At 41.3% G+C, this 19,855-nt stretch overlaps 1 protein-coding gene across 1 annotated transcript in view; it reads right to left on the bottom strand.

The window, feature by feature from the left end:
- The window catches only part of ANKAR (ankyrin and armadillo repeat containing), a 723,226-nt gene that overhangs the window by 666,268 nt on the left and 37,103 nt on the right, over window positions 1–19,855 (bottom strand). Inside the window, exon 2 of the mRNA XM_069225913.1 lies at window positions 13,945–14,935. Within this exon, the coding sequence (XP_069082014.1) occupies window positions 13,945–14,548 (604 nt within the window). The 5' untranslated portion in view covers window positions 14,549–14,935. The remainder of the gene's footprint in view (window positions 1–13,944; window positions 14,936–19,855) is intronic.

Below are 19,855 nucleotides of genomic sequence, written 5' to 3' on the forward strand. Positions count from 1 at the left end.
TGTATATAAAGGGGAAAACAGTGCAATATGTTAAAGAAACATTAATTACATTTTTACATTTTGTTTGTTCAATTTACATCCCAAATATTTTAAAGATTCTATGTGTACTTGACACTTAGGGATAACCCAGATCACTAGTTTGGCTTTTGCTCAATTTCAAGACCATTTAAAGACATGGACGAAGCGGGTAATTGCCTTGCACAACTTTGACTCCTGCTCACCCTTCACAGGCACGAACAGCGGACCATTGCACCAGAAGAGTTTGCCAAGGTGGATGGGTGTTGCTTGTTCTACCACTTGACAGTGCCTCTTCTGTTTCTCCTGTGTGCAGAGACAACTCCCCAGGTATCCCAATATCTTCCGATAGTCTTGGTGGACCCATCTTGTCTGATTTTAGGAGTTGTCCCGTGTTCTTCTCTTCCTTATTTATCCACTTCTTAGCAACAACCCTTTGCATCACTTGCGTGGATCTCCCATTTGATCTCGATTTCTTCCTCCTCTTTTATTATCTTTGATTGGTAGTCTGGGCTCCCATTTCTGAGATAAATGTAGAGCCCAAGACATACACTCTATTGCTGTGAGACTACAGACAAGTTGTGGGTACCTCACATCCTGACATTAGGTGTGAGACTGTCGCCCACACCATCTACCCTGCCTCATTCAAAAATAAATTCGGTTGAAAGTCCATGGGCGGTTGGGGTGAGCCAGATGTTTTTGTTCAATTTGGTTACTTACCTTAATGTTTCCCAAACTATTTGCCAGATGTTCAGTGTTCAGAAACATAATCAACATTTTGCTGTTACTTTCTCTTCAAGAAAGATTTGGTAGATTTGGGTAGGGGTGATGGCCTTGACACAGTGCTGAACGGCATGAATTTACAACTGAACAAGGACGTAATGTGACACCTGAATGTAGCACACCAGGAGGCAATTACAAAAAGACAACAGTGAATAAATAGTGCTATGTTAAAAAAGAGTAAATAAATGCACTGTCAACATAGTGAGGCATGGCCTCTCGTGGGTGTGTAGGTAAAACTGAAGTTTGTTTTTGAATTTTTGTCCTGAATTTTGACCCTTTGTCCTGAATGTTTGTCCTGAATTTTGACCCTTTGTCCTGAATTTTTTACAGTCCTGTCCAGAATTTGCCTCAATGCCAGGTGGTCACCCTACCCCCCTGAAATCCCTCTTTTTTGAGGTATTTGATTTAGAAACGGACAGTTGGTGAGTCTCTCCTCTGAAGCATACTTTGATTGAAAATGGGCAAACATAAGCCAGCAGTTTGTACTAGCATGTTACGAAAGGCCTTGCAAAAACCCACTAGCATTGATACTATGCTGGAGCGGGAGATTGGGGTGGTTTTAATGAAACTGCTTTAACAGAGCGCAGACTATCCCTTGGGCAGGGCCGGTGCAGTACTGCTTTCAATGAGGGTAATAGTAGTAGAGATGGGTGTTTGGTCAAAAGTAAAGGAGATACAGAATGCCAACATGATTCACCTTCATCAACAGGCTCACCAATGACTACATCGACTGCATCAACTGCAGTATCTTCGAGTACTGTTGCCAATGAAGTCTGATAGCCCCTCTCTACGCGTCGAGCCTGCGACTTAAAGGAAGAGACAGTGCACGGAGTATTGAGGGGCATAGCTCAGCTGAGTGACCCTGTGGCTAAGAAGGAACCCCAACAGTGAGTGCTAATACTGAGCTTTGCAGTGGGTTGTTGGTCAGGCTGGAAGTCAAACTAAAACCAATAATGTACCAGTTGGACCACAGAAAAGCTAACAACTTCACTTAATTCCCCCAAATTAGTGCGGCCTCATTGTTTATCAGGCGGTGAGCCCCAGGTCACCGGCGCACTTAAGGGGAGACCCTCTGTTAATCCAGGCGGATTGTGTCAAGCAACTGGGTCACCTCCGCAAATCCTGTGTACACAGCCTGAGGATAAAACTGAGGATAAAATGGAAGCATGAACGTGCCGTTGGCTATGGGCCGTGAAGTGGTGAATAACGAAAGTAGCAATGGCGATAACATTGGTAATGGTCAATCTGTGCCTATAGTGAGCAATTAAGTTCATATGGCTATTAATGCTGTTGAAAGTAGCCGGATGAATGTAGAGTCTAATCCAGCGACCCTGAACTTGCCTCAAGAAGCAAGTACCTCCGTTCTGATCTTGGCGGGTGTGCTGCTTTTAAAAAGCAATCTGGAGGATTTGTAGGTGGCCCTACAAAATAAAGTAACTCACTGGTTAAGTAAATATAGGAATTGTAACTCTAAAAGAAGCCAAGTAATATTAATGGTGCAGAGGGCTGGATAAATTGCCCATTCAAGGAAAAACACAGCTGGAGATTGTGTCAGTATTAATTTTAGAATCCGTATAGTATGAGGAATTAGTGGGGCCCTTGTGTGCTGGAATCTACAGCAAGGGCTATGATCGTGACTTTGCCCTTGGATCACTTTTATAAGCCACCTAGATACTTGCAGCAATCGCCTAATTGTGATCCGGAGCATAGGCCTTTGTGGGCTGTACTTTGCAGCAATAGATTTTCAGCGCTGGAGGATTAAAACGATGTTGACTGACTTTTAGAAGCCAGGCTGTTAGTGGAGACCCCATTGCCAATAGCTGTTGAATTGGATGCCAGACAAAAGGGACGGGTGGTTGTTTTTGATCATGAAGTGGTTACTTGTGACCCAATAGAGTTGACATGCTGTAACTGTTCATGTGTGTCTTGCAATTCAGTCATTAATGAGACTAAAAGTAATGTATCTGTGCTGGATTGCCTTGAGGTAACATCTGTTTCCTTGTCACTTCTGCCTAGAAATTCTATGTTAAGAATCTTGAGTTGGAACATTGCTTGACTCCGCTCAAAGCTCCTCATACCGGAATGGGTCTCTTTTATTTGAGTGTATAACACTGTGTTATTGCAAGAGTCGTGGGAAATAAATCCAACAGCAGTTGAGGACTTTGCACACTACAGTTCATCCGCATTTCAGACACACTCTGGCCGTGCTTCAAGTGGCTATCCATCTGGATTAATTTATCACTTAAGGGTCGTGCTGAATCTGTGAAAACACACCCAATCGAAAAATTTCCTGGCTCCTTGGTATAAGGGTGGGCTGTCGTTACTGTTAGTAAAGTTCTATAATAATGATTTTATTAATGTATCCATCTGAAAGTTTCATGATCTATTTGATTTTATATGAGATCTGGTGGAGTGTAAATCTCAACAGGGTCAGCACAAGTATCTCTGCTTACCTGGGGAATTTAATGCTAGTATGCCCCCTGAGAGCGTAGGGACTGTGTTCAAGGCCCCCTTGAGATCTGAAGTTAGGGGGAAGGAATCTGAGGCACTAGTAGTCTGCTCAGATTTGCATAACGTGATGGAGAAGGAAGAGTACAGAAATCCCACATATAGGGGTTGGAATGCGTTGACAACAAATGACTATGGCCGTCATTACAACCCTGGCAGTCGGTGATAAATTGGCGGTAATACTGCCAACAGGCCGGCAGTAATAACTTTGAAATTATGAACACGGCGGAAACCGCTCAGACAGACAGCCACTTTAACCCACCGACTGACAGGGAGAAATCAACAGGCACTATGGCGGTAACCACCGACAGCCAGGCAGAAGACAACGTTCCGCCCACTGTATTACAAGACACCAATCCGCCACCTTTTCCTGGGCGGTACCAACGACATCAAAAGCCTGGTGGAAACACTGCACAGAAGGGAAACAGCTCACTTCTGGAGACTCAAGGAAGAACCACTCCGACATGGAGCCCGAGTTGCATGTGTTCCCCATGCTCTTTTACGTGCTACTAGCCATTTCAAGCGACACAACACACCACATTTATATAATGAAAATTAGCGTAAATGTTGAAAAATAATCACACGTCTGCCATAATAAACACAGTTACCTGAGGACATTTCAAAAATTGCATTTTTGCCTGACAAAAAAAAGCTAAAAACCACATCCACTGAATGGTGCTTGCACCACAATCTCAGTGTGTCTGGTTAGATTATAATAGCAGTCATGGATTCCATTTACTCTAGCACAGAGTGGTGCGTCCGAATGTCCATAGTAATTATCCAGAAACTCTTAACCCTTACAAATATAGTTAAAAGGGCAGTAAATTGTTCTTTATGCTCATCAAAATAATAACTCAGAGTTCTTTCATCTTGGAATGTGGGGATAAAAACGTAGGTTTTGATAGGACAAATACAGAGGCAGCTCCTCCATTAGTGAGGAGGAGCATCGCCCCCCAGCCAGGAGTGGCAGCTGCACACCTTTACAAGGAAAAATAAATAAACAGTGTTTATTATTGTTTCCTTATGAAGGGGCGGGGCAACGGGGAGACAAGGAGTGAGGGTGCATGTGTGTTTGGCCGGCCGTCTGGGACCGGCCAAACATATATGCGCAGTATACTCTCACCAGACCAGCAACACAGTTGGCGGGCTGGAGAGAGCCTGCACAGGCTCCCAGTCTGCCTGGGAGCGCCCGGGCAGGGTGCTCCCTGCCAATCCTGACCTGCTCTGAGCAGCATCAGGATTGGCCACAGGGCAGGCTGGGAGCTGGTGCCCGCAGCAGAGGTGAAGCGGATGGAGCGGTGCGGCGAGCAAGGTAAGTGGTTGTCCCACTGGACCCCGCCCCGCACGTGCCGCTACACCCCTTACGTGCAGCATGAGCCGCGACTGGACAAATAACCATTGAGTAGTCCACTATGCATATAGGCAAAATGATAATTGTTATGCTGTGTTGAGTAGAAGACTAGGGAGTAGCAGAGGAATCTTTAATAGGCTCCACTGAAACTGTGTGGATCTGCGGTGAGGTTAAATCCCTTAATTCTGAACAGGGAATTGGGCTGATTGGGCTAGTCCGAAATATTTGGTAAAGCTGATGCCCTTTGTTCTGTGGAGGAAACCAGTTATTTACAATGCTGGAGCTTGCAAGTGAAGCTGTAGTATTTACAGGGAAAGTCAAAGCAACACCGAGATCTTTGTCTTCATTTTTATTAGTAGACACCATATCCGAGTGTTTAGTAAAAAGAGGTATGCCAGGCTTGCCTGACTTTCAGTGTCTGCAATGGTGAGGAATCCCACCCACTGGGCTCAACCGCGGCCGTCAGACGCAGATGCTGCATCAGCCATCCTCTGTCCTTTTTTATTTTACAGGAGATTAGAGAACTCAAGACTTCAAAAGAGCCAATTGATTATCATTTATAATAAGGAGGCAGTAGATCAGAGAATGTGTGATCTTAAAGATCAACAGGGCGAGCTTCAGAAAAATTTAGAAAACTTTGAAAAGGAGATTAAAGCCTTAGAAGATAAGCAAGAAAAGATGGACAACATTCACACTGCTCCAATCTGCGTTTTGTTGTAGTTTCAGAGAATGCTGAAGGATCAGAAGGAGCTGTCACACTCATTGAAAAACTGGTTAAAGTATATTTTGCCTGACTCTTCAACACACCTCGCAATCATGACAGCACACTGTCTCCCTGGTCAGATTCTGAACACCCAGTCAAAATGTCCACAAAGAGTTTTGGTGAACTTTTCTGACTTTTGTATAAAAGAACAGATTCTACTCAAAGCCAGGCAACATAAGTTGTTTGGTGCACCCCAAGAGCTCTTTTTCCACGTTTTTACTGATATGACAGCAGCAGCCAAGAGATCCTGAGACCTTAGAAATCTGACGCATCCATTTAAGCCACTGGATGTTCAAGCTCAACTTGTGCAGCAGTCCAAGCTGAAAGTTTTGTATAGGGGCAGCTTCGAAATTTTCACTTCAGCTGAGAATGCGCAAGCATTTCTGAACTCAATTCAGAGTGTGGGGAATTCGAAGTAGCCTCAAAAAGTGGTAAACCAACCATCTACAAATCGATTATTAAAAGATTTTAATGACTAGATGGTCAATAATGTTACAAACTCATCGCTGATGATTTCAGAGACTAGAGAGAATGTTATCTTCTCAATATTGATGGGGTAGCCCGTACCCTTCTGAGAATCCCCTGGGTGCAGTGTCATGGCATCCGGTAAAAGGGAGAATTGCCACTACCCTTTGGAGGAAAAGGCTGGCATAATCTCCTGGGTGGTTTTGAGGGCAGGGTGGGTTGAAGGCAAGGTATGTAAGGGTGGAGTGGGATGGGCAGCAGGGAGGGAGGATGAGAAGGAAACAAAAAGGAGAAATTACTGTATGAGGAGACGTTCTTCCAGGTTATGGCAGTCCATAAAAAGGCAGAGGTGAAGGAGTCCTTTAGAGAGACAGATAAGAAGTGAGGCAGATATTTAGCAGTCGAATGCCTGCTATATTTAAGTCCTTAAGTATACACTCTTTGCAAGCACTTTTGCACTTTATGCATTTTTTGCACTTTTTTCCCTTATTGCACTTTTCAGTGTGTTTGCACATTAACATCACTTAATGCTACACAGAGGCACTGATGGCTTTAGGTTTACGATTCACTCTACACAATCTTTATTACCCTGACTCTACACAGCTTTCAATGGGGAGAAATTAGTTAAATGTCCTCTTACTTAATGCAAATGGACTAAATAGTAACTGTAAGACACTGGCTGTGGAGAGATTGATATTGGAGCTTGCAACAGATATAATTTTAAGGCAAGAAACCCATATTCCAAGTTCAAAACTGTTAAATTTTAGCATGTTTTCCACGTGGTCTGGATCTGAATGTCATTCTTTTGCAAACACCGCTCAAAGGGATGTGAAAATTGATGCCAATAAGTGTTTACAGTTGGAGACTGTCACCTCACAAGGGGATAAAGATGGTATGTGGGCATGGGTTAATTGCTTAATTGATGGATTGCTGTCTATGTCCCTATTTCAGATTCCCCTGAACCACTGGTGGAGCTGTTTCAATCACTCACGGTTCTCCCAGGTCGGGCATTTAAGGGAGACATTTTAACGTTCTTCAGAATCCAGGTGGAAACTGTACAGCAAAGAATCATAGTCAAAATAAAAATGACAACTGTTCAGGGTCTTAACACAATATAAGAAAATCCTGAGTCTGCACTATCGCTTGAGGTTGAAGTTTTTCCACTCATTGAGAATACATTTGCCTTTCAGCTAAATATGAATCTACAGCCAGACTAGATTTTGTTTTGGCCTCTGATACCCTGGTGCTTCAGCAATATATAAATCACCTCAATGGTTTTTCAGACCAGGTGATCTTAGAAATGCATATAGGTAACAATAAGCAGCCTTCTCCTTTGCATAGGTGGGTCTTTTACATGTCACCACAGGAAGATGTGAATTATGTGTAAAATATGGGGAGTGAAATCTTGCAGATTCCTCTTTTAAATATACACACCACCAATCTAGAAGTTGTCTGGGCATCTTATTGAGATTTATGAAGGTGATTATTACATCTAAAGATATTTTTCGGTGGAAGAATTCAAGATTAGAAAGACAACGTTTGGTGGGTTGCCTAAAATATGCCCAGAATAGGTCCCTTTATTGTAAAAATAGCCACAATTGTTACCAATATGAACAGACTAAGAAAGATATGTAGAATTTTCACTATAATGTGATTAATCAGAGTACTGGAGCTTACATGCAGCAAGTATATGTAGAGAGTGAGTATGCAGGGCATCTATTAGCATGGCAAGCTCAAAATAAAGCTTCTAAAAATACAATCCAAGAGTTAATTGATTCAGAGACTAATATGTGCATTGTTCATACCAAGGGAATTCAGCATTATAGAAACCTATATGATCACGCACAAATTCTAGATCTAGATAGAATGCAGGCTTTTTTTTCCAACTCTTCCCATTCCTGTTTTAAACGAACAAGCCAGGTGAACTATTGCATCTCCAGTGAAAACAGAAAAAGTGGATAATGTGGTTAAATCTTTAGGAAACGGGAAAGCATGTGGCAAATACAGATTACCTGTTGAGTCTTATAAAATATTTGCCAGGCTCTTGAATCCATATATTGCATTATTAGCGAATCATAGTTTGCGGGGCATGAGGCTATCCCACAGTCTTTTAATATTGCGTTAGTGGTAAGTTTTTAAAAAAGGAATAAAGAAACAGAAAATCTGAATTCATACAGATTAATCAGTCTACATAAACCCAATTGCACACCAGTTCATAAACAGAAATCAAATCAAAATGGGTTTATCGCCGGCAGGAAACTGTCCACAAAGGCACATTTTTTAATTGAGGCTCCTGATTCTTTTAGTATTAAAAAGAGTCTGGCTCATGTATTTTTTCTTGATCTGAAAAAGCCTTTCGATTTGGTCAGGTGAGAAAGCCTTTTTTACATTTTAGCAGCGTTTCAGTTTCCATCACAGTTTATTACTGTATTACGGCATCTCTGTGAATGCGCATGTCCAAGGCTTATTGTGAATTCTTTGGAAGCTGGTATCTGTACTTAGGCGAGGGACCAGACAGGGGTGTCTCCGATTTTATTTGTGTTTTTCATATAACCCTTGACAATGGCGATTAGAGTAGACAATCAAAATAAAAACCCTATCAACCCTATCAATGGAATCCACAAAATTAAGCTCTAGGCTGATGATATTATGCTAATTTTCAGTTCCAGAGTAGAAGTTCAGTCTAGAGTCGTTAAGTTGTTTGCCCAGTTTTAGGAATTGGGTGGGTGTAAGATTAATAAAGAGAAAGCTGAATTTTAGGAAGTAATTGCACTTTAGAAACATTAATGCCACAGCTACAGCCATTAGATAATCCGAATCCTAAGCTCTATTTAGGGATCTCCAATGGCGAGGATTTATATGATTTGTATTTTGTACCTTTGGTTTATCATATTAAATCCCTATTCTCTAAATGGAACACTCTCCCTCTCTCTATTATAGGTATAATTGCCTTAATAAGAATGTCAGTATTACTGTTATTAATTTTTTTATTCTCCTCCTTACCCTATTTTTCACATAACACTTTTTTTAAGCAGATACATTGTCTGATTTCTGCTTCTATCTGGAATAATAAGTCCCTGTGGCTGGCTCTCCATATATTGGATGTGCCAGTGGATTGAGCTTCCAGACTTAAAGATCTACTATTTTGCTAATTTTGCACATTCTTGTTGCTTTTCTACAATAAAGACTATTTCGGTCTGATTTTATGCTTTTAATGCTCAAATATTTTAGGCACCTGACTAAGGGCCTGATTCAGATCTCGGCCGATAGAAAACTAAGTCACATACGTGACGGATATCCCATCCACTGTATGACCATCTCCACAGGATACAATGCGATGGTAATATGGCGGATGGGATATCCGTCACGTTTGTGACGGAGTATTACCATTCGCCAAGATCTAAATCAGGCACTAAGGGGGTTATTACAACTTTGGAGGAGGTGTTAATCCGTCCCAAATGTGACGGATATACCACCAGCCGTATTACGAGTTCCATAGGATATAATGGACTCGTAATATGGCTGGTGGTATATCCGTCACTTTACCGTCACTTTTGGGACGGATTAACACCTCCTCCAAAGTTGTAATAACACCCCAAGTCTTCAAAGAAAGTTAAATACAAGACACTTCTTTGGGCTCTTAAAAGAAAGGATCAATTGTTTGAATCCTTCTCCATCACACATTTAAATGTTTCCACTTGGCCAGAAGATATTAGTTGGATAGACCAGCTGCTTGTGGATCGTAGTATGATTCAAAGGTGCAAAATAAATGGTTTTATCTGGTTTCATTGATTTATGGGTCAAGATGCATTAGTAACCTGGATGAATATTGAACCATATATAAGATATCATAAAGTTACTTTTATTTGGTCTTTTAACCAGGTCCGCCAGTTTTTGAAAAAAACTTGACCCAAAAAGGAAATGTTAGAGCTCCGAGTTGCTGGAGGATCTCATTAAAAACACTACACAAAGGTCAGTAAGAAAGTCAGGCTAGATGGAGCAAGAAAGGGCAACATATTTTCAAAAGTTGTCCAGAAGTGGGAAACCCAAGCTATGATAATTTCACCAGGAATATGGGAAAAAATCAATAGATTTAATTTTACGATTTTAAAAGCAGCAACGTTTCATTAAATGCAATTTTACACAAAATGTTTACTATTATCTAGAATGCCATCATGTATATATAGGTTTATGCCACAAATTCTGTATGAATTCTTTAGATGTTCTCAAGAAGGGGTAGGAAACTCGATGCACATCGTTTTAAAATGTATTAAAATTAAGGGATTTTGGCAGGATATTTCACAGTATTGCAATACACATTTAGGTTTGGTATTTCCTGCAGATTCTCAATTAATCTTAATGTGCTACCCTATGAATTGGGAAACAAGTTTAAGAAATTATTTAAAAATTTATATAAAAACCTTGGTTGCGCACTCTTTCATTTTGCCAGATTGGCAGTCTTCTAAGATACCTTCTTTTTAGGAATGGAAACTCAAAATGTTAAAGATTAAAGAATGTGACAAATTGTATGCTTTAAGGTCTGGTCTATGTAGAAATGTGCTGAATCTAATGCTTAATTTGAAATAGAGAAGGATACAATAAACATTTCTATTTATATGACTCTTCTGCCAATTAAATTCTTTTTTTAATGTATGTTGAATTCATTACATGGGGTTTCTCCAAATACAAAATATCAACATTTGAAAAACTATTATGTTGTGTCAAACTGTGGATTGCAGATAAACAATGGATAGTGCCATGCTTAATCTCTATTCATTACTAACAGCAGCAAAAATCAATCAATCGTCAAACTGCTTCCAAATTACTTTTCTCAGAAATCCAGGGGACATCCTTATTGTACTTATCAGACAAAAACTACAACATGAGATATGTTCCACACAAAAGGCAGTTGCTAGCTTTACTCCTTCACCTCTACATTCACTTTGCAGTTGACTGTACGCCTACGGTTTGATCACTGTTATTTGTGTAATGTTTGATTATTTAATTGTAAGGAGCATAGCTCTGTATTCAGGCAGGTAGGGCCTTTGTAAGAAGTTGTCACTTGGTAGCTTTGAACTTGTGATCACCATTAGAAACCTCCCTTTGCCTAGTCTCCTCACCTGATCCCTCAGGAAGGGGCAGCCTTGCAAGCCTGTTTATCTGACTGTGCAGAGTTTCCATAGCCATAGCCTGTATGGGAGGAATGGGGATGTGCAGCACATACAAATATCATCAAGAACCACGGTTAAAAGAGACCTGTACAGCAGAGTGAGGAGTGCCTTTTAGTCCTCTCTCCTAAAGGACACAGCTGTTTGCCAAAGTTGCTGTAGGCGCATGGAGGACTGTGGTGCTTTAGGTCTTTTTATGGCACTTCTGTGTTGTCCACCAATAGAAATGGGGCCAACACATGCTGATGCTATAGATGAGATTCACAGCTGGCAGTGGTTCCTCAGTGACACTGTTGGGTATAAAACTATTGACATCCCATTTATGTCAGTAGAACGGATACTAATTGTTCCAAGGCATGCTGTAGAACTCACATAAGAGGCTAATAAAATAAAACATGCAAATCTGAAAGAGGGGTGCCTTTTTGGCGAGGGTGTAAACTAACTTATTTTAAAATCTACTTGTTGGTGTCTATAATTGCACATTTCATCAGATGTAGTACACATCTCAGTTTTCATTGTATTATCAAGTCAGATAGCACACACCTATCAGTCCATTTCCTCAGCTATGTCATCTCAGCTGGAGCAAATTTGGTCACTGGTTTCTCTAACTGAACATCTATGGAAATGTTTACTTCTTAAAAGGGCTACATTGAAGATCTCACAGGCCAAGTGGAGTACCTTTTGGAAAGTGTTTGAGATGATACATTTGTTTAAAGCATGGCCTAAACATACGATCCTTTGCAGAAGCAATTATCCAGTAGGCTCCTTTGCTCCATCTATGGCTAAAATGTTATCAGATATAAAGGTGAGGGTATCGAAGTTAGTCCTTGCTCCTTCCTCCCAAGAAAATGCAATTTAATATCTCACGATGACAAACTTTAATGCCTAGTTGGTTTTCTGTGTTAGTTTTCATGAACAGCCTAGTTTATGTGTGATTTGATGTTTAAAAGAGTGTAAGGGGACATTTCAAATTTTCAGATGACCCCGTGTGGTCAAGTGCCAATTTCATTTAGGGAATCATGTAGCTTCCCCAATTTTTGAGAACTGAATAACACTGGTTGTGCAATAAGAAGAGATGGCTACACCTGCCTTTGGGGTGTACTCAACTGAAGAAACTACTGAATCTACTGAATCAAAAGCCTCCCTAGAATGAGCTCATGGGCACCATTATAAAGGTAGAGAATCCAGGTCTATTTTCAAGCTATCAAGCAAGCCAAATGCTTGCCTTTGATTGAGATAGAATGTAGATTGGCCTACAGAACAGAATGTCTTAGGCCCTCATTATGACCCTGGCAGTCTCGAGACTGCCATGGTCATGTTCAGACTGCCACCAAAGCAGCGGTCCCATCATGACAATAGATGATTGTGGCCTTACCACCACGGTCGGACCGCTGGCACCTCTAGTTTTCGGCCGCCCAACAGCCTGGCGGTGCCGGAGGTCCCAATCTGCCCCAGCACTGCCCTTGGGATTACAACCCCTCTCTCTGCCGGCGTTTACAATACATTTTCACCGCCATGCAAAACCTGGAGGAGACAGAGTGCTGGGGGCCCCAGGGGACCCCTTCTCCCCACTGCCCGTGCACTGGCCAGCACCGTCACACTTTGCAGCCAGTGATATGCACGACGGGTGTTGGCGGGCAATGTTGTGCGTTTCCCACTAGGCCAGCAGGTGGAAACTGTGTTTCGGCCTGCTGACCCAGCGCGAAACTCATAATCGGGGTCGGGGGAAGGTGACTGTGGGACTTCGTCTGACAGGCTTTTCCGTCTGCTGAAGTCAAAATGAGGGACTTAGTTCTATTAAGGACACAGAGGCAAACGGCATTGCACCATTGGTTCAGAACTTTTTAGAGTATGACGCTAAATGAAGATCCATTATGTTGGTAGTGTAGGAATAATACCTACTTCACCTGCAATGCTTCTCCTTTTGTTTGATCGGTCAAGAAGACAAACAGAATTCGAAAGGCAAGAAACATGGGTTAGAAAAAGAGGACTGGTGAGGTTTGATGAAGAATTAATTATATTCATCATTTCTGAAAAAGAGGAGTTGCAGCAAAAGGAAAAAAGGAAAGTAGTAGGTGGGAATTGCCTATTGGTTGGAACTGATGACATATTGTAACTTCTGCCTACCAACACTGTCACCAAGATATCATAGTAACATAATCTGAGCAGCCAGTTTATTGAGTGTTTGGATATTTCAACAGTCAGCAAACCAACAGAGATTAAGAACGATGCTTGCCTCCATGCCCTTTATAAAATTCTGATTTTCTTTTAGGATAGCCAGTTCATCTCACAGGTAATGCTTTATGGCTACTATGTTCTGTATATTGAATGGTATTTATTTTGTTTTGCGTGACACAAGCGTACTCTTCTCTTTAAAAGTATTAGGGGTTATATTTCTTGTTGCCTGTTCTAAAAGGATATGCCTCAAGACATAGGCTTTCCTTTAGTGACACTGCAGAGTCTGAGCAAAAACCAACTGCCTCCAAAAAAGTTTGCTTTTTTAAAATATGTGGTGTATATACAAAAACGCCACATTCACGATACCAGGAATACATTAACATACGTTGCAAAAATGCATTTGCATAAAAAACCTGAAAGAATGGGTTCCCTATGTGTATTATATTTTATATTCTTTTCTCGATAAACAGCCTTTTACAGGTGTAAAAATGTGATCACTTTGCCATGCTTCTAAACTAAAACAAACAAAAGCAAGCAAACAATTTGACTGAAAATAGCACAATGGCTAAGAAGTGAATTATGTATAATACCACATTTCCTTAAAATGTTTTTATGGTTATTTCAGGACTGGCTGAAAGAACTTAACACTTTCCACTAAATAGTTCGGAGATGGTTACAAAATATACCATTTTCAAAATGCATCACTTTCTCACCTGCTAAAGAAAACTCTTCAAAGATATTCCTTTTTGTCTGGGGTTTCCCATTAGCATCAATATCCATGCTTGTGCGCCAGATATCTGAGAACCGTATCCTTTTCTCACGAGGCATATAAGCACCATGCCAGAGGGCCTTCATTGTATAGTCGACGTTGATTAAGATCTGTCCCACTCTGGTGTCATAGTAAGCCGGAGGAAGTTGACAGAAAGTGCTTTGATCATAATTGGCCTCCAGGTTAATAGAAGGAATCTGGTTAAAACAAAAAATGCCAACTGTAAGTTCTCTCAGAATCTGATGGATTTCTTTGCAATCCATAGGGGCATCCCATTCAACAGGCACCAACACAACGATATCATGGTGACTAATGTCCTTCAGCTGAGCTGTTAGTCCACTTGAAGAATCTGGCTTCTGAGTATAATCCTTGGTGACCAGCCAGCTAGAAGATGTGACAGCAAGCAACTCTTGCAACTCACTTCGGTTAAACTTTTCAAAAAACGCATTGGCATTTCTCTGTGCGGCCATTTTGGACACATAGGCCGCATCTTTAAGCCCATCTTTAAGCTGAGAATTATCAACCGACGACGTGTCCGTGTCCAACATTTCTCAAAATGCACTGCTTTAGTAGATATTTCAAGTCACCAAAACTGCATTATATTTTGCTAATTCTCAGGTGCATTGATGTCCTCCTAATGCTGATCGTGGGACCATAATATGAATACACTATGATGTCAGTAGCAAACCTGCGAGGATTTCAAGGGTAGACACATAATTACATTATGATTGTAACCCTTCGACATGTGTGGAAGATGACAGGTATCCTTGCCTCTCAATGTATTTTCAACAATAAAGTTTAGGATGAAGGTTCTTTTCAACAACATAACAAATGGTCTTTGGGAACAATGCTAATAATTTCCCAGAAAAGTTGCAAAAATTGGATTTAACGTCTGGAAATTTGTCATTGCTGCTGCTTTATCTTAACGTTCCAATCTATCACAGAAAAAGAGAGAAATGCTACATTAAAGTCACGGAAAACAAAACATAATACAAGTGTTTTTCTTACATTCTTTCATGCAAAATGAAGCTACTGGGGAATATAGCATTTGCTTGATATGGTTTCACGGGTGTGTTGTAAAAACAGTATTATGGCATTTTCGCAATGATTGAGGAGAGTCTGGACAGTAAACCACAGTGGTTTAAAACACCAAAGGTCTGCAAGTTTTGAAAAAAAAAACAATATCACCCATCACCCTGGGAGTTACCTCACATGGCGAGGGGGGCATTGAGCACTTTTCAGTGTCCCTTACTGTCAGGTTTTTCCTGCTGGTGATGGCTATACGTCCACCCATCTAAATAAAGTGGGTGGACATATAGCCACGTCTTTGATGGCACTTACACTGTTGGGGAGCCATAGAATTTTGACCACGTTAGAGATGAAGTATTAGCAGTGGTTCCCTCTCTGCCAAGATCTAAATCTGGCCCATAGTTGTTAATGTTTCTTGGAGCCCTTATGCAGGGCGAGTGTGTGGAGGATGTTATCCAGATGAAGATGACAAAGTTGAATTTCTGTAAGATCTTTCAGTAGTCTGAGATGTTATTGCAGGGTATCCTAGAGTGTATGTCCTTGCATGTATAGAGAGCTTCTCTGTTTCTTCCTTTCAGTTGTATGTATAACTAACAGAATTGATGGGGTCACTCTAAGAAGCCTGAGTGAAAGGTAGGGTGAGGGGACCTTGTATAACTTTCTAGGAGTGTACTTGCATAGTGCTCTCTTAACATTTACTTTGAAGCTAGATTGGTACTTTCAGGGCAAGTGCAATGTGGTCATTCTGCCTTAAGAAAAGAAACGTTGCAGTGGAAGTTTTTTGTTTTTGTTGGTATTTTGGCTAGGTTGGTCTTACAAGAACCAGTGCCAAAGTTGGGTGTTTACTTGGGTTTTGGTCAAGGTGATTCTTCAATTGCAAAGCTGATAGTGGCCAGAAAAGGGACTGTTAATTGGTGATCTGGAGTTCTGGGATCAATGAAAAAGGAGGTCAAGATAGTTATCCTGAGAAGGAGCTGGAAGCTCTACTAGTAGTAAAAAGAACACGTTATCAAAGACTTTAGTAATGTTTTCAAAATAAGCACTGGGTGGGTTATTGAGATAGCCCTTAAGGACCTCAAGGTCTCCTGGGATAAGACACTTGTTACAGAGTGTAAGGTGCTGAGTAAGCTTAACAGTGACCCCAGAGAAGAGTGAATATTCTTGTAGAAGAGACAGAAGGTTTCACACAGTAGGGAATGGACACATTTCAAGTGCTTCAAAGGATTCATATGTTTGGTCTTGACTTTCTTTGCATAAAAACTTAGAAACTTTGGAAGAATGTAATCATGAAATACCTCTGGACATCCCCATCCGCTACTGCCCACCGGGATTTTCCAATATGTTTTTAAGCATCTGTTGATAAAGAGCTCCTGCAAGAACTATCTTCCATTGGACTTGCCTTATTCACATATTGCAGTGATCTCATTCCCTTGCTAAAGAAATGCTGGGCTGTATCTACCTTTGCTATGTTGAAGACCCCGAATGCATAATTTTCTTGGAAGACCTTCCGCTCATCCCTAAAATTACATTCAATTGTTCCTCTACTTGAGAAATCCAATGTAGACCCTCAAATATCTCTACAACTTCAGACGTTTCTGCAAGCTAATCTTTATGGAAAGCTGACAGAGAAAGTTGTTGTTATATACTGGTTGCTTACACCAACAATCTTAACCACTTAAATTCTTTCAAAGGTGGAATCAGATGCAGATATAGCACTGAAATTGTGATCTCTAGGTACAGAAGCAAGCCTTCTTACTATATCACTCAGCTTCGTTTGACAAAAGGAGTCTTCAGTACTTGAATCCATCACATCCACAAGATTGAAACTTTGCTCTGTTTGGCAAAGAGGAGCATGCAGTAGCGTGATCCACCTTATCCATATGAATACATTTATTGAGTGCGGTCAGGAGCTGTTTCAGCTCCTTCCACTTGAGGCATCCCAATGATCATTAGTATTGCCTACTGGTTTCTGCATGAATAATGGGCCATACTTTCCCAGGCCAACAGAGTAACCGGCACCTCTAGTGTCAGTAACTCCAGGGGTAAGGAAATATTGGGGTCCATTTCTGGGTCATTTGCAATGAGAGTCAAAATAGAGGTTGGCTAGGGGACTGCTGTAGATATACTTGAATATTTTGTATGGCAGATCAGTGTGCATGTTAATTTTCAGAGGTCTCAGGAAGCCTTGGTAAAGAGATAGCATGCACGGTGCAAGGCATCACCTGTGAATGTCTCAGTAGAGGGATATTGGACTATGGAGCAGGTTAGTATAATTGTAAATATGAGAACCCTGTGAATGTCGTAGCACTGGTATCAGTGCATGGTATGAGATAAACTAGAGGCAGACTTACTAAGGTACATGCTTAGTCCGAGTAACAGTACCAAGGTTCCCGAACATCTGTCAAAGTTTCTTAATCATGACCTATTATGAAACTCTCAAACAAAAGTACTAAACTCAGACATAAAGTGAGGTGCAGGCACATATGTAAAGGGACACTAGAGAAGACAGGCTGATCCCACACCTTCCCTATTTGCACAAGAAAGGATCAGAAGTCAAAGACCTTTAAACTGCAAGGCCATTGTCAAGACTAGGAGCTTGATTTAGAGCTTGGTGGAGGGAATACTCCGTTACAAATGTGACAGATATCACGTCCGCCATTTACGATCCCTTTAAAACCTATGGGAATTGTAATATGGTGGACACTTTTGTGACAGAGTATCCCCTCCGCCAAGTTCTAAATCAGGCCTAAAAAAATCATTAAAATGTTACTAGACCAGCAGATAGAATAACTTGAATAATCTACACAAACTAACTATAATGTGCTTGACCAGAAACGGGTCACAAATTGTGTGATCCTGGGCAAATATTTTATCTTACAGTTGCCTTTTTGTTCATTCTCACATCAGTGCACCTTCAAATATGTGAGTTCAGCATTTCTGCTGTAAAAAAACTATTTTGTTTGTTTAAATAGACTAAACGTTTGCTCCATGTATAATAAATCTACTCCATATATAGGGTATACATGATCCATGACTTGCATCTTTGTTTACTAGTAGCTTTGCCATCAGGGCAAAAAATAAGATTTAGAATTACAATGTTTCTTCTCATAGCACTACAGGGGAAGCCCCGTTCACATTGTTTAAGGGGGCTTAAGGTGCATACTAAAAGTATTAAAATTGAGTCAAACATATGAAGGAAGAGTCATTAAGTAGTCACTTTGAGGATAAGAAAATGCCTGATACTGTTGCATTAAAACAAGTTAAGATGAAGAAATACTTTGATGAAAGACACTTATGACTTTGAGGTAGGATATTGAGTTATGACAACAAAAAAAAGGAAAGTAAAGAAGGGAGAATCCAAATTTTCATATTCATTCCGGGTCAACAAAGGAGCTGTCTTAATACAAAACAAAGGGTGGTGGAACAGACGACAACTTGTCAAATTGTCTCCTGAACAAGCAGACATTATTAGAAGGAAAAGGTCTGTAGACTCTAATATGGCATGGTCTACGTGTTTGCCTGAAAATATAAATAGTACTGAAAATGTCGAACATTTTGTTGGTCAACATGAAATTGTGAGTGAACAACCTAACAGTCTTAGAAAGGTTAGTTCAGATACTGTTAGAGTACTAAGTTGCTGTAAGGATTATGGACCTCATTACGAGTACAGCGGCCTAAGACTGCTGTACCCCCAGATTACGATGCTGGCGATCAGACCACCACAAGACCACCATCACCGCCAAGATTATGGATCGCAATGGGTTAGCAGTGGTGCAAGTTGTGGTCAAGCACAGCGGTGCCAATGTCAGCACTGCTGTGCTGATCACGACTTGCCTTTCTGCTGGCCTTTCCATGGTGGGGACCCCGCCATGAAAAGGCCGGTGGAATGGCAGAGACGGGGTCACAGGGGGCCCTCCACACTACCCATGACCTCTCCATGTCATGGGCAGTGGAGAGGTCCCCCTTCCCGGTCAGCACACTCGGAATGCGCACTGTCTGCCACAGCCAAAGCAGACAGTGCGCATTCCGAGTGTGCTGGTGCCATGGACAGTGTGGCGGCATTGGCCTCAGCTACCACTGAGAGCCGAATCCAATGCCGCTGCACTGTTTCCACTGGTCAGCCCGGTGGGGAGTTCATAATAGAGTGGTGGGGAGGCTGCTGACTTGGCGTCCGCCTGCCCACCACCGTATTGGCGGTCTGACGGCCAAACTTGTAATGAGGCCCTATGTTTTGTATTAGTGTGCTTCTCATTGAGATGTTACTTTGGCTTGCCTTATTTTAAGAATGTTTATTAGTTGTATTTATTTATTTATTTATTTTATAGGAGGGAAGCAAGCTGTGGTATTGATGTTATTCAAAGTTGGTCATGTTATTGGTATGTCATAACTTCCTTATTGGAACGATTCTGGCTAAAATTCTTGGCAGTGACACGTTTGTCAGTTGCTGCCAGGATCTTGGTTATACAGGATGTGCGGGATGTTGTGGGTACCCTTATCTACAATAAAACTCTACTTACAACTTTCTGGAGGTTTTCTCACTTTGCTACAGGCATTGTCTTTAATATAAAGCAGTTGCTATTGCTACTCTAATCTTTGTGTAGGGAAAATGCTGCCTCCACTGCTCTGTGCTCTGCCTTGTGAAGTTCATGTTTTGCTGCTACTCATAGGTGGCACCACTGAACCTAAACCATAAATCTAAACTCCAGCACCGGAACACAGCCTCACTTAACCAAGTGTACCTCCCTCTTTGCACATATTTTGCTCTTGCAGGCACGCCGGAACCCTACTTCTTATATAAAAGAATGCAACCTTCGGGAACAACTGCC

The sequence above is a fragment of the Pleurodeles waltl genome, chromosome 3_1 (genome assembly GCF_031143425.1).
Source record: "Pleurodeles waltl isolate 20211129_DDA chromosome 3_1, aPleWal1.hap1.20221129, whole genome shotgun sequence".
NCBI lineage: Eukaryota > Metazoa > Chordata > Amphibia > Caudata > Salamandridae > Pleurodeles > Pleurodeles waltl.